The sequence below is a fragment of the Haemorhous mexicanus genome, chromosome 1 (genome assembly GCF_027477595.1).
Source record: "Haemorhous mexicanus isolate bHaeMex1 chromosome 1, bHaeMex1.pri, whole genome shotgun sequence".
In the NCBI taxonomy this organism is placed as follows: domain Eukaryota; kingdom Metazoa; phylum Chordata; class Aves; order Passeriformes; family Fringillidae; genus Haemorhous; species Haemorhous mexicanus.
Genome location: NC_082341.1, coordinates 45049859 through 45063879, shown reverse-complemented (window position 1 = coordinate 45063879; position 14021 = coordinate 45049859). Strand labels below are relative to the sequence as shown.

General features: G+C 33.1%; 1 protein-coding gene across 1 annotated transcript in view; it reads right to left on the bottom strand.

The window, feature by feature from the left end:
* ULK4 (unc-51 like kinase 4) overlaps positions 1-14021 on the bottom strand; it is a 211166-nt gene that overhangs the window by 170829 nt on the left and 26316 nt on the right. The window contains exons 18-19 of the mRNA XM_059848144.1: positions 5474-5581; positions 1152-1235 (exon numbers count right to left, since the gene is read on the bottom strand). Coding sequence (XP_059704127.1) covers positions 1152-1235; positions 5474-5581 — 192 coding nt within the window. The remainder of the gene's footprint in view (positions 1-1151; positions 1236-5473; positions 5582-14021) is intronic.

Sequence of the window (14021 nt, the reverse complement as noted above, 5' to 3'; positions counted from 1 at the left end):
TGTAGTTGGATAGCCTAGACATAATTTTAAATTTATGCTTAATTAAATTTAATTTGAACTATTGCATGGCAAATGTACTTCTATTTTGTGTCATTTCTTCAAGAAAAAATATATCAAGATAAATTATTAAGAAAAATTTGACATGTTTCAGGACTAAGAAGTGATTTTATTTTATAGGAATAAATTAGTGTCTTATGGATGTCTTGATTTAGTTTCTGCACACTGTATATTCAGAAACAGCAAGTCTTCCATTACTAAATTTATAATTAAATAGCATCTCACTACTGTGCCTTAGAGTGACATCTTACTCTAATTATGAGCTGGGAATTGTGCACAATACAAACTCAGCTTTGTGTTCTTGGTCACATGAAGGTTTGAAGATATTAAAATGCATCTAGGCTCTTCCTTTATTAATCACAATCTGTAGGCAATAAAGAGCTCAAAAAGGAAGGGAAAAAGGTATTTCCTCTTGCTTTCCACCTTCTAGCAACCTCTGACATGTTTTCTGCCTTGAGCTTTGCCTTGGGCAAAAATAAAGTAACATGGTCTCATACAAACAGTGAATGTAAACCCTCCACTCAATTCTTTTTCATTTTCAAAATGGAGCTATATGCATAGTTTTCTTCCTTTCTTCTAGCACAGCTAAGCCATCACCAAAACCAATGAATAACATAGTAAAGCACATGTATGAGAATAAACCTAATTACTACTTTTTTGCTTTAAAAGAATGCTGACAAGTCAGTAGGATAACAATGCAGTTTCAAAAAAACTGTATATTATACACTTCAAGAAAGAAACTTAAATCTTGCTCAAAGATTTACAAAGATGTGTGAAAATGAAATTGCAAGAGGACAGCACAAACTGTCAGAACATTTCTCAAAAGATGCCTACATGGTTATTAAATTTTACATTTATTAACAGTATTTACTATCCCATTTCCCCCAACACAAGCAGCAATACATAAATGTTGAATGTACAGAGACCAACGCTGCATTAATCTCCTGCTTAGGTCATGGTCTTATGATTATTTAAATTCAAGAGCAATGCTTGGTTGACAAGGTACTGCAATGCTGCAGGCTACAATCCTCATACAATGCCTAAAGGGTTATTACTGTGGAGAAATTCTACTGAGGACCATGAAAGAGCCTTACCCCTTCCCGAAGACACCTCATTAGCACAGTGTAAGCAGCTGAGGGAACAGCCCAGCATTCCCTGGGGTGCTCCCCTTTTTCCTCCTGAAATGAAGCCAACGGCACAACTGATTAAATCAAAAAATCACAACAATCTCAGTCACATAAAAAATGGGTAGCATGTTCTTAATAAGGTTCATATTATACATATTTCAAATTAACATATGCAATCAAATATATTAAATTTCAGGTCATTATGACTATTTCATGTTATTTCATATGCAGCACAGAGACTGATATTTTATTAGCTTATTTAAGTAGTCTCCAAAATCCATAGCAGAGTTTGTCCTAATATTTCTGCATTTCATCAATTCATTTTAATCCATACAGACACAAAAGAGTGTCTGTTCATTTCATTCCTCTCAACCATTTGGAGTACTTCAGAGAGATAATTGACTATTAAGAGCAGAAATGCTTGTCTTTAAAATAAAATTTTTTTTTTGGTCGGAAAAAAATTAAAAAGTCAACTTTCTTTTGAAAAAAATGCTCAAAGTCATACAAAGAAATACCAAGTATTTAAGAAAATTTACTATTTGGGATAGTCTTCAGTACATATGAACTCTGTTTCAAGTTCTTACTGTATATTTCCTTGAAATCACCCTGTTAGGCTAATTCACTACTAGTTGAATAAGGGCTTAATTCTTCCATTACAAGTGAACTTCACATCCCCCTGTCCCTGCAATAGCCCATAATAAAATTTTAAATTTAAAAGGGGACACTTGGATATCACTGAGATTTATCTGCAACAACTTCCATACCCAGGCTAGTAACAAGAGCTATTAGAAAGAGGGAAAAATATAGCCTCTTTTGGGAAAGAAAGTGAGAAATAATAGGCATTAGATGGTGTGAAGATGACAGGCCATAAAATCATGAGAAACTCATTTTAGTAAGTAGACAAAGGATGACAAACAGTAATTTCTTCACAAATTACACAATTCTTGAACTCTATTAATTATATTCTCAAATTATTTTTAGCGTTCTAATAACCTGGTTTTAATAAAAGGGATAGGATAGGCAACGTGGGGGTTAATGATACAGAAATAAATGATACTTTCTAAATTTGCTGATTTCTGCATGGCTGACAGTAATTCAACACATATACTATATGAGTATTTCAGGCCTTTAATTAAAGCATGGCACATTAGCATGGCAGACTATTGCTGAATTGTCTAGTAAAATTCATTTTCCTTCCTTATTGAAAACAAAACTTTATTTGCCACATATAGCCATAGAGAAAATGTGTCTGTTAAATATCCCATTTGTAAGCTTTTTTTCTGCTAACTTTGTATTATAATGTATGGGACAATATGAATAGTAATAACAAGAGTGGCTGGACATCCAACAGACACATCAAATCCACTTCATACTATCGCCTCCATTTTATCTGAGTAAGAAGGTGCTGACAAGTAATCACCATTTGCCTTCCAAGGCGCTGTGTGTAAGTTTAAGAAAACAACCCAAGTTCCAAAAAAGTAAAGGCAGGTTACTTTCAAACAGGCAAAAGCTGAATCTTTTCTACCTGGAAGAGGCAGGACAAGACTAAAAGTCAAAACAGAGTTATAATGACAATCTGTGGTGGAACTGGCATGGGTCTGTTTCACATTGTATTCACCAAATTTAACCAGAAATTCTTCCAAGGTCTTGTGTAACTATACATATTAAATGTGATATAAAATAAAAAGCCTTAAGAAATTGTGCAATCCTAAAACATTAATAGTTCCTCCATTCTTCAAACTGATTAAAGAATTTCTGCAAGGTTTAATCTCTATTTAGAAATTTTTAAAGGCAAAAGGAGTAATAACCTTTGTACTATTCTAAATTACGTAAACATAACCTACAGCATTTGACACATAATAAACTTAAAAATATCACCAAACACTGGGGAATTTTCCTACTTTTTGTCACAGCCCATGTTGATATTGATTAAACTTTAGGTTCTGCACCCTAATAACACAAACAACACAAAATTAATAAAAATATTACACAGAACTTGAAAGTTTTCCCCCAAGGCAATCCACTCGAGAGTATGAGAACATGCTCCCTGGAGTCTGCTCATGCTACTTGTGAATTGCTCTTGGCTTCTGCTTGGAATAAAAATGCAGAGATGGAGTGTAAGATCTTACTTATGAGATCTCATAAGTAAGTACACACACAATATCAGAGTTTAGGAATGCAAAGGACCGTTACAATTATCTGGACATTTCCCAGTATTTTCTAAGCCATGGAAGTGCAAACAGCGATCTTGTATTTTACCTCATTAATCATCCTGCATCTAAACAGCTGAACTTGATTTGAAGTATTTGATAATTTATGATTTACCAAATGTTAACATAAAAAAGAAATCATCTTTATCATTATTTCATATAAAAATTGTGGCTGGACCTAGAAGCACTTCACAAAACCCCAGAGGGAATAAATGAATAAAAAAATCGGACATGCCCTCAAAAACTTACAGCTTAAATAAAAATAATTAGCAGTTTGATAAAACAATCAAGCAGGCCAAAGAAAGCACAAAATAGACGGAAACTAAAAAACCAAGTGCATAGCCCTTAATTAATTAGATGAGGTTATGTTTTATTTTTCTTTATTAGTGAAGTCATAAGTGTTTTCTTGGTTAAAGACATAAGTTGGCAATAAACTTTTTGGTTTCATTTATTATATTACCCCTGACTTGATCTTGGCAAGGTCATTCAGCACTACTGTTCGTCAGTTTAATGAGCAACAGAATGCCTGCAACACTACAGTGTTCTGAAGTTAAATACATATAGAATAGAAAAATGAAAAGCACTTTTCTTTAAAAAGTTGAATGGACAGTATTTCCAAGCATACAAATCACACTGATATTTTTGAAATTTTACCAAGACATGGTGTCTTGAGCTCATATGTGTCCAAATATTTGTTCCTACACTCTATTAATGCCTTAGCTATAACCTAATGCAACCCATTAATATTTCTGTGTTTGTGTATATATAACCAACCTTGAAACATGACAGAGCTGCTACTTATATGCAAGTTGTAATGCTTCAAATATTGTGAAATTCATACACAGATGGAAAAAATCTGTGCAAATCATTCTGGCATTATACAACCAGTGTTACCAGAATTGTTTAAGCTATCAGAGTTTAATTTTAAAATAAAATCAAGCCATGCAAAATATTCCTGCCAAATATCATTTTCAAGTTGGAGTTTTAAGTTCATTTGTTTGATGATAGCAGATACAAATCTTTCCTCCTGAGGAAATTGAGCAAGTATTAAAACATAAACTGTGACTGTGGATGCATTTTTCAGAACATAATTTCACGTTATAAGTTCTGTAAGCACGTATTTGACAATACTTTGGCAATTGTCCAACAAAAATAGGACAATGCTTGTTATTCTACAAAAACCAAGGCTACCACAACATTTTGCAGAACATGCAAAGGAGCTAGAGGATAAAGAAAATAAAACCTGGAAATTCAACAGAAAGCCATAACTAAAGCCAAAGTGATGATTCATTTGCCACATTTGCTCCATTACCAACTGCTTTAAACTAGTTAAACTAACATGTCAGCATTCAGAGCTATTAGATTATGCAGATAATAAAAGAGGTTAGACTTTTTCTGCTTGAAGACACTTCTGTTTCTGTTAAGTAAAAGAGTATTTTATTCTTAGAATAAGGAAAAACGAATGTGAGGTTCAAAGGATCTGTCAACTCCAATTCTTAATATTGACAGTATTACTTCTCTACAAATTACCTCCAATTATTTTTAATGCAAATCTACCATTTTAAGACTGAAGGTTTAAATTCGTTTTAATCAGGAATAATCACAAGTCCATTTCAAATTAGTCAGGATAATTTCTTTTCCTTTTCCACTGTGCTGTGAATCCAACCATGCTACAATAAGATTTAATATGGACTAGATATATAGATACACGAATATATTAATTTATTGATATTAGAGACATTATAGACTGTCCTCATATATCCTATTTAATCAACATCTCTAGCTTAGATGTTTGAACCCTTAGATTTGCCACTTGGAGGCTAGCAGTGCTTGTGCTGGTGGTTGATCAAATCCTTTAATGAAGTTAAAATTCTACACTTGAAGAATTCTGTTTAATTAATCTCAGATGAAGTAAATGATTGGATTAGCATGTTTCTTAAAGTAGAATAAGTATTAGAGAAGACAGGACAAGAAACTGTTGATTATACAAATGACTAACTAATTTGATTTTTTGGTCTAGTTTTCCATGGCAAAATTTTTCACATTTGCCAAATTTGTAAGGATCGCTTGCAGTCTTACCTTGCTGGCTATGAGGAAAAGCAGCTCCCCAAGTGCTGGTAGAAAGCATTGCTTCAATTTGCTGTTCCTGAAGTTCTCTCTGATTAGCTCAGTTAAAAGTGTAATTGCCTAAATTAAAAAAAATCAATCAATAGATCAACTCACATATTTTGTCAAGCAAAATGTACTGCTAAAGGTAAAAAGCTTTATCTCAAATGTCATCTTACTTATTCACTCCTCACTTATGCTGAAGAGCCATTTGCGAGGGATTTAGTAATTATTGAAGGAAAGAAAAAAATAATTATTACAAAACATTATGTATAACATGGAGAAAAATGCAATTAGGAATTAGTCAAAGTGAAAAATTATCAGCGATCTGTTCTTTCATTTCCCTCAGGACAACAGAAAAGCCTACTTGCAGTTCCTTTGTTTTGGTCAGAAGATCTGGGAGTTCTCATCATCAGGTCACAAAAAGAACAAAAAACAAGAAGCCTCTAATGATGTCCTTTGTGTAGACATCCTACCATAGGATAAGAACTATTTAAGTTTTGTCTTCTGATCTCTAAGTTTACAGGTGACTTAGTGTGTAAGAACTGGATATATAATTTTAGTTTTTTGTATTTCATGAACTTCTGTATGCAAAGCATACACACATATACACGTGTGTGTCTTTATAGGTAGATAGATATGTTATTTATAAAGATGAGGTGGAAGGAAATTAGAAAATCTGATTCATCTTGTGCAGGTGACCTAGTAAGAAATCACTTTCCCATGCAAAAGTATTTGGTAGTAAAGCACTTTTTCTTCTTTGGAGCATCATGGAGTTTTTATCCTCAACTTCCCTTGTTTTACCTCACCTTCTGACCTTAGCAGCTTCATAACTCCAATCTTTGTACAGCAAAATCATATCAAAACTGGAAATGCAGTCTTCAAATCAAAGCAAAAAGATCTACTAAACAAACTTTGACCTTCTCCCCATTTTTTTAAAGTAGTGCTATGCTCATTAACTGATTTTTTTAACTGCTTTCAGAGCATTTCTACAAATTTTATTCAGGAACTTTAATTAGCCTGCCATTCCAGAAAGAGCTTTACTTTCATATTTAAAAAACAAATATATCAGTAATTTTCAAAGATTCTAATATGTCAGCTTGAGAAAGTAATTGTCAAGTTGATTCAAGTGCAATTCTGCTCCAAATGATGAATACATAATGACAGCATTTTCACCTTTATTATATTTTCTTTCCACAGCTATGCAGAATTACTCTTGCTTTTGCAACGAAATATATTTTGAGAACTACTTTGACTGTAGAATCAATACCATCAAAAGTACCTTGTCACTGTGGCATTAACAGAGATTACACACACCCTGTTAACATCCCTCAACTTTGCCCCTTTAGACTGAGGGTGAACCCACCATGAGATAGTATTTAATTACACAAACTTGATGAACTGTATGATAACAAAGCTGCTGACAATATTTCCAGCTAGGGACTAGCTAAGGACATCAAATCATCATGACACCTAACTTACACTTGTTCGTTTGCAGACAGAACTTGAAGAAAATACAAATCAACTTGTACATCTGCTGTAGATGATCAAGGCAGTCTGCTCAAAATTATCAGTTTTAATGATAAATCTCAACCAGCAGACAACCCTATTTCAATACTAATATTGGTTTGCACCTGCAATATTTGTTTTCTCAAAGCATGGTTAATATATTTGAAAATTTTGATAACACATTATCTAAATACATTTATGTGTGCAGTCCTACAATTCTCTAAATCCTAAATTCTATTAAATAGAACCATGAATTAACCTTTACGTGTAGTAAATTATATATTCACTATATTCACTTGTACTAAGTTCTGTTTGGCTGCCTTACCACTCAATTGAAGTTTAACAAAACAGTGATCAACATTAAATATAGTGGGTAGATTATCCATCTTCTGTTTTGGGTTTTTTTTGTTTGTTTGTTTGTCATTAAAATTAAGAATTCAAGATTTAAAATTAATGAAGATTAAATCCAAGAACAATATTTCATATTGGTGAACAGAAATTATTGTATCTCATTCTCCTTCAAGATTCTAAGACAAGTTATTTTCATTCTGAAGAGATTCTAGTTATTATTTTTATTCTAAAGTGATAAGAAAAGGAAGTAATCATAATCCAATTCCTACTCTTTCCTCAAATATGACTGAAAAAAGAGGTAAAACTGAGTAAACAAAATTAAATTAAAAAGTAATTTTCCTTCTTGTGCACTAAAAAATAATTGCCAAAAATCTAGTCAACACTGACTGCAATAAATTCAATATTTTATTTGAAAAAAACCTTTTATTAAACAAGAGGGAAGACATGTATGAAGAAATCTGAGCTGTTAGTGACTGACTTGTGCTAAAATGGTTACATCTTTGACACAAGTTGCATGAAATTCTATAGTTCTTATCTTCATATGTTGTAATAAATTTCTCGATTAAGGGTTAATTTTGGGAACTGTAAGAAGATCTATAAGAAGAATTAAGTACTATGGCAGAAGGCACTGAACATGAAATAGTCACCACATGTTACAGATGACACCCATAATCTTGTATATAAAAGGCTTTATTTACCACACTCAGATAATGGCCTCATTTTCTCTAGAGAGTACACAGAGTACAGAATTGCCCTGTAATTCCCCTCCCCTCACTGAACACAATTAAATAATCAAATATTTTACAAGTGCAGGAAATGGGGTTCACTGACTATGCATGCATAGTCAGTGTGTAGTTCACATACTGAACTGGCAGAGTGTCTGTGCCAATAACCTATATAAGATCTTCTGGTGTCCTCTAAAATAGAAGCTATGGAACAGGAAGCTGTGATTCACTGTCTGTATTATAAGCACATTAATACGGAAATACAAATATTTTTATAAAATAAATTTAATGTTATATAATATAAAGTGTTCATAATTTCACAAACACATTTTAAATTACCTAAAACTAGGAAGACAAACTGTATCCTGCTCCTGACAGGACACTTCTAATCTTGACAAGACTGATTTGCACAAGATTTAAAATATTCTTTCATCCTTTCATAAGGAAAAATATAAGACTTAAAAAAAAAAAAATCTGCTCGGACACTTTGATTCAATATTAAAGGGTGGAATAAATTTTAGGTAAAGAAAGTACCAAAGTTTATGTGGGAAAATGCACAACAGAAAAATCAGATTAATGGTAACTACAGACTGACAAAGTCTCCTTCTTACCTAGAGTACATTCTTTTTCTTTTCAACTTGCCTATATTTTCTTTTTCATAGAAGTAAATAGTAATGAACTCCAAGTCCTATACTGTCTATTAAAAGCATCTTAAATTTAATAAATTACCTACACCTTTTACCCTAGCTGTCAAACTGAGTAGATAAAGTATAGTCATAAAAAGAAAAGAAAGAAGAAAATGTCATATCTGGACAGTCATTGCCTTAATTTACAACAATAGTGTGTGGAATTGATCTATTACCTGTGGCAGATTCTCAGTCTATTTCAAGTTGTATAAAGAAGTTTCCCTTCCATTTCAAGACTACAGAAGTGAAAATTACAGCATATTCAAAAAAAAGGTATTTTATACCTTAAGTAGTAGAGTGGCAATGTACAGATTCCCAACATTACCACATCTCTGATCTATTAATATGATTGTCTGCAAGTATTAGTGGAAATTAAAATATCTCTGTAATTCTGCAAATGCTTACAGTGATAAAAGTTGTCTATGTCTCAAGCATAATGGAAATTATATTTTAGCTCATTGTCTTGTGAGTACAAACGCATCATGCAATGTGGGCAAAGCAATGGCTTTGGCAATGGCAAAGCAATCTGACTTTCCTCTGAGAAAGGCACTCTCACCAGGTTGAGAAAGTATGCCATGGTTTTAGTGCCACTAACCAGAAGAGAATCTAGAGTAGTATTCAAGAACTCATCTTTAAAAGGGTATATGAAAAAAGAAAGAAACCTGCCAGCTTTCTCTGAACATCTCTACTCAAACTGAGTCATGAAGCAAGGAAGAGAAACCTGACTGCCAGACTACAGATGCGGCATTAATGCTGTCCAGAATGTAGGGAGGAAAACAAACAAACAAACAAACAAACAAACCCCCAACAACAACAACATATTGCAACTCCTGTAGAACTCGTCTAGGTAAAAATACAAGACAGAAGTGTAACATTTTTCCAGGTGGATACAATGCAAAATTGACTCATTATGAAAACTCTTATCTTTTCAATTTTTCTGTAACTGCTGGAGGAAGAGGTCATAGTAGATGAGTAGTCCAATCAGATGTCATGAACTCAAAAGGAGTTTCAGCTTGCTTTGGAATCAATCCAAGGTCCCAAAGAGATAAAATCAGAAACAAATAGAAACAATCAACATATAAATCAGGTACATTTACTAATAAGTCAAAAACAGAAACAAAAGTACTTTTAACAAGCTTTGGAGTTTGTTTGTTTGGGTGCTGGGTTTTATTTTTGAGGAAAAAAAATGTTCTTAGTTCTCCCAGTCTGTCATGACAGTCAAATGACCCCATGAGCTCAGTAGCAGATGCTCATGAATACATGTGATTTCTACCCCAGCCCTTAGGTTTGAAGCTTTTTAATCACAGGAAGGACCACGTAAAAATATTTGTCTCTAACAGCAAACAGATTCTGTTTTCATTTTTGTCGAAGGCAAGCAAAGAAAAAGGTTGCTTAGGAGCCTAAAAAGCAAAGATTTCTCCCTTCAAAACTCAAGTCAGTGGCAACCAACTGAAACTGGTTTACATCTAAAAATGTAAACTCAAACTGGAAATCAGTCTCCACAGAATAAGGGTCAGCAGGATAATCCAAGGAAGTGGTATTTTTGTTTCTTTTTTTTTTCCTCCTCTCTTCCTTGTTTTTACTCTATTCATAAATTGATTTGAAGTTACTCTGTCATCTTCTTCCAAGCAGTAGGCCTTTTATCCACTTTTTAGAAGCCCTGCTATTGACACTTGATAAAATATACCTGCAGAATATTTTAGATTATTTCTACATAGAATATCTCATATTTTAATAAATTACAGGGGGTTTTCCACAAATTTTCTTTGAAATTAGTTCCATTTGAGAATTGCAAATTATTTCATTCTGCTCAGTGAAGATGCAAACTGGACAAAACAACAGTTCTTAAGTTCTTCTAAAGGACTCTTTTTTAAATGTGATTCATACTAAAATAACTTTTTTCCCCCTAGATGATAGCTAAAAGTTCTGGTACTTGGAAGAAAAGCTAGGACTACAACTAATATAAAAGTGATCTTGCCTAACAATGAGCCTGGTTTGAGTGTCTTTTAGTGCAGTAATCAGAAGGCAGCAGGAAATTAGGCTTTTCAGCTACAACCAGTGTGCAATCACAAAAACATGGTGTAGCCTAATAGTGTCAATCAAGTAAGTGCTTTAGAAGAAAAGGCTGAACTATTTTCTTTGGTTCCTAGCCTATGATAGGATCAATTCACAAGTGCAAGACAAAGGGAGGTGGAAGAAAGGCTCTCTTTCAGGTTAATTCTTTAAGGTAAGCACTTTGTTGTAAGAACTAAACAGTTCAGTGTGCAAATTGTACAACAACTTCCATAGATAAAAAGTTGCTCGGTGTAAAAGAAAATTAAAGTACCAAAAATATATTAAAACCAAATTCTCAGCTATGTCAATATCTAATTAAAAAAGAGAACTTACAGCATGCCACAAAGAATTGCAATATTATATGACGTGACTTTGCAAACAGAAACAATATCAGAATAATATCAGGAAATATTTAAGGCCTTAAACAGATATGCGTCTTCGAAAGCTAATAGAAAAAAATAATTTGTTTCATGTCAAGAAGCTTAGGTACAAAATTTTTTCCCATGTGGTCTCTCTTGCTCATGGACAGAATGACAACTGCACATTTCTTTTTCTGTTTGTATTTGATGCTTCTGCTGACACTGTAGTAATGTAAGGAAAGCAAATATTTCATGCCTTCCACAGAAAATGTTCCTGCTAAGCTATTTTAACTACATGTCTTAAACCACGACACTACAGAAACTCTATTCCATCTAGTTCACCCAGTCTTTCACACCCCAAACATATCTTCAGTGTTTATGACAAATATGACATATATCTATATATCTATATCTATATCTATCTATCTATCTATATATATATATATATAACTTCCAGAGATATAAATATTTATTTGCTGAAGGAAAAGGTCCTAGAGGCACAGATCATCATCCCAAAAATAACAGAACTGTAGAAAAAACTAAAAATAACACAGCAGTTTTACTGTCATAAGAATTAAATTGAAAATAACTACAAACATATCTACTGGCAGCACCACTGACATAATTTTAATGGAAAAATGTACTATTTCACCCATCAAAGAAAATAGAGTAAATGGACTATGAAAACAGTATCAATTAAATATCTTTTAAAATGGTAGAGCCTTTGCTTCAGTCAGGTAATTAATTTAAGAAAATTGCAAAAAAAGTGATTCAATCCTGCAATCAGCAATGTATGTTTTCTCCTTCCTAGGTGAAAATTTCCTTGTTTTCTACAACCAGCCTGCTTTGGACTTCAAACATAAGGCAAGCCCAATTAATTGGATTGATAAAAATAATTTTTTGAGAGAGGAAAAAGAAGGATCTTCAGTTATGATAAAAGGTCTTAATATTTTCTCCAATAATCCAGAATTGCCATGCTTGATATATTCACCATTAATTTAGCTATATTTCCATTTTCTGTTTATTAATTCAGAAGAACTTTTCTAACCCACACCATGAGTTTCTGTTAATTTACCTGAGAAATGTCAATTTTTCATTTGTTTTCCTGCCACATGCCCCAGGCAAGTATGCAAGTTATAATTCGCTGAACCAGGTTGTTGAAAATAAATTGAGTTAATTTATTATATAGGTTGAAAGTTTACTAGAAATCACTCAGAAAAACTTAAATGGAACCCCTCTCACTGTTACCAAAGTATTAAGTGACAATGCTGATTATGTCAGAAAGATAACTGTAAGATTTTAAGCAAGTTACAAAATATGTGTATATATGAACATGTGTAAATAGTCACACACACTGTCCTAGAGATTTTATCTCCTGACTACAGATTTTTTTAATTTGGGTGGTTTTGTTCCGTGATGTTTTTTTTTTCATGTAAGACATATCAGATCAAAACAAGGAAAGGGCCCTCGGAGAAAACAAGGATATACTTAAATTATAATAATTTTTGAGAAGACTTATAAATCCATTTTACAATAAAACAACATTAAAACTAAATAGGTGTGGAATAAACGGCCAAATCAAACCATTTTTTTTGAAATCACTACAATATGAGCAGACATGACAGGCCTAGAAACAGGACATATCAGAGAAGTAAGCTAGGAAATTGACTTAAAATTGGCCTTCTGTAAGAATTTGAAGGACAACAAGCTGTAGACCTTGATCAATGTAGACACAATGAGCTCGCTAGAGTGTATATATAAGAGTTACAGGTCATAAAACTACATCTGTAATAATACAGCGACTTTCCAGCTGTGGAAAACAACCACTAAATTGTACTTTAATAAAAGGTCAGAAATTAAAAGGTTCAAATTAAATGGAGTTTCAGTTTGGATGAAAACAGATATCTGGATATTTCACCACTCTGACAAAGGAATCAAAGCTCAAGCTATTACGGAGATATTCTGATTTGCTGTCATCCTTCATGGGCTATGTAATTTATTAATTTGGCTATGGAATACATTAAGCCAAAGGCTTTGCAAAGAAGCTTGCAGTGTGAAGGCTGCACCAGGTTCTCTGAACCCTTTAAATATTCAGTAGAGCAGTGGATTGAGGTCTGTTAAAAAACAGGCACAACTGCCTAGGCCATAAGGTGAGATTGCTATTCCCATTTAGCAAATTTGAGAAAGGTAAGGAAAAGGACTAGATTTTGCCACCAAAAAGGCCAGACAGAGAACAACTCCAGAGTTGTGTCCTTCCAGACAGAGAAGGATACTGCTCCCTGACATGGAGACAAACTGTTAAGTTCCTGTATCATCTCTTAGTAAAATAATAGACTGAGTCTGAAATGTCACATCAGAGTGGCTGCATCCTAAGTGGCAGAGGGCCCAGTACATTCACAGAAAGGAAAGGACAATAGCTTCTGTTAATAAATACACCAAATTAGATATACATCAAAACAAGCCTTCCTAACAATGGAAGAATTTTTTTTCCTGTAAGATGAAGAACAGAATCCTGGAAAGAATGGGGTTTTTTCACTGAATTTTAATAACCAGTTTCAAAATCTAAATACAAAAATAAAACTTTAAAGTTTAGGTGTTTTCTTAACATAACTAGCAATAAGTAAGAGGAAATTATGTTTCAGATTTATAAAGGGCAATTCTGTGGGGGAAAAAACATATATTAAGTCAGGAAAAAAAACATATGACCTACTCAAATCTTTTATTGCAGCTGCAAAAGAGAAGAAATTGCACATAAAATGTCTTCATCTGCAGTTACACAAGAGATCAATTCCCCTATTGTATTCTAAGATCAGTGTCATTTTTTCTAATCAATGCA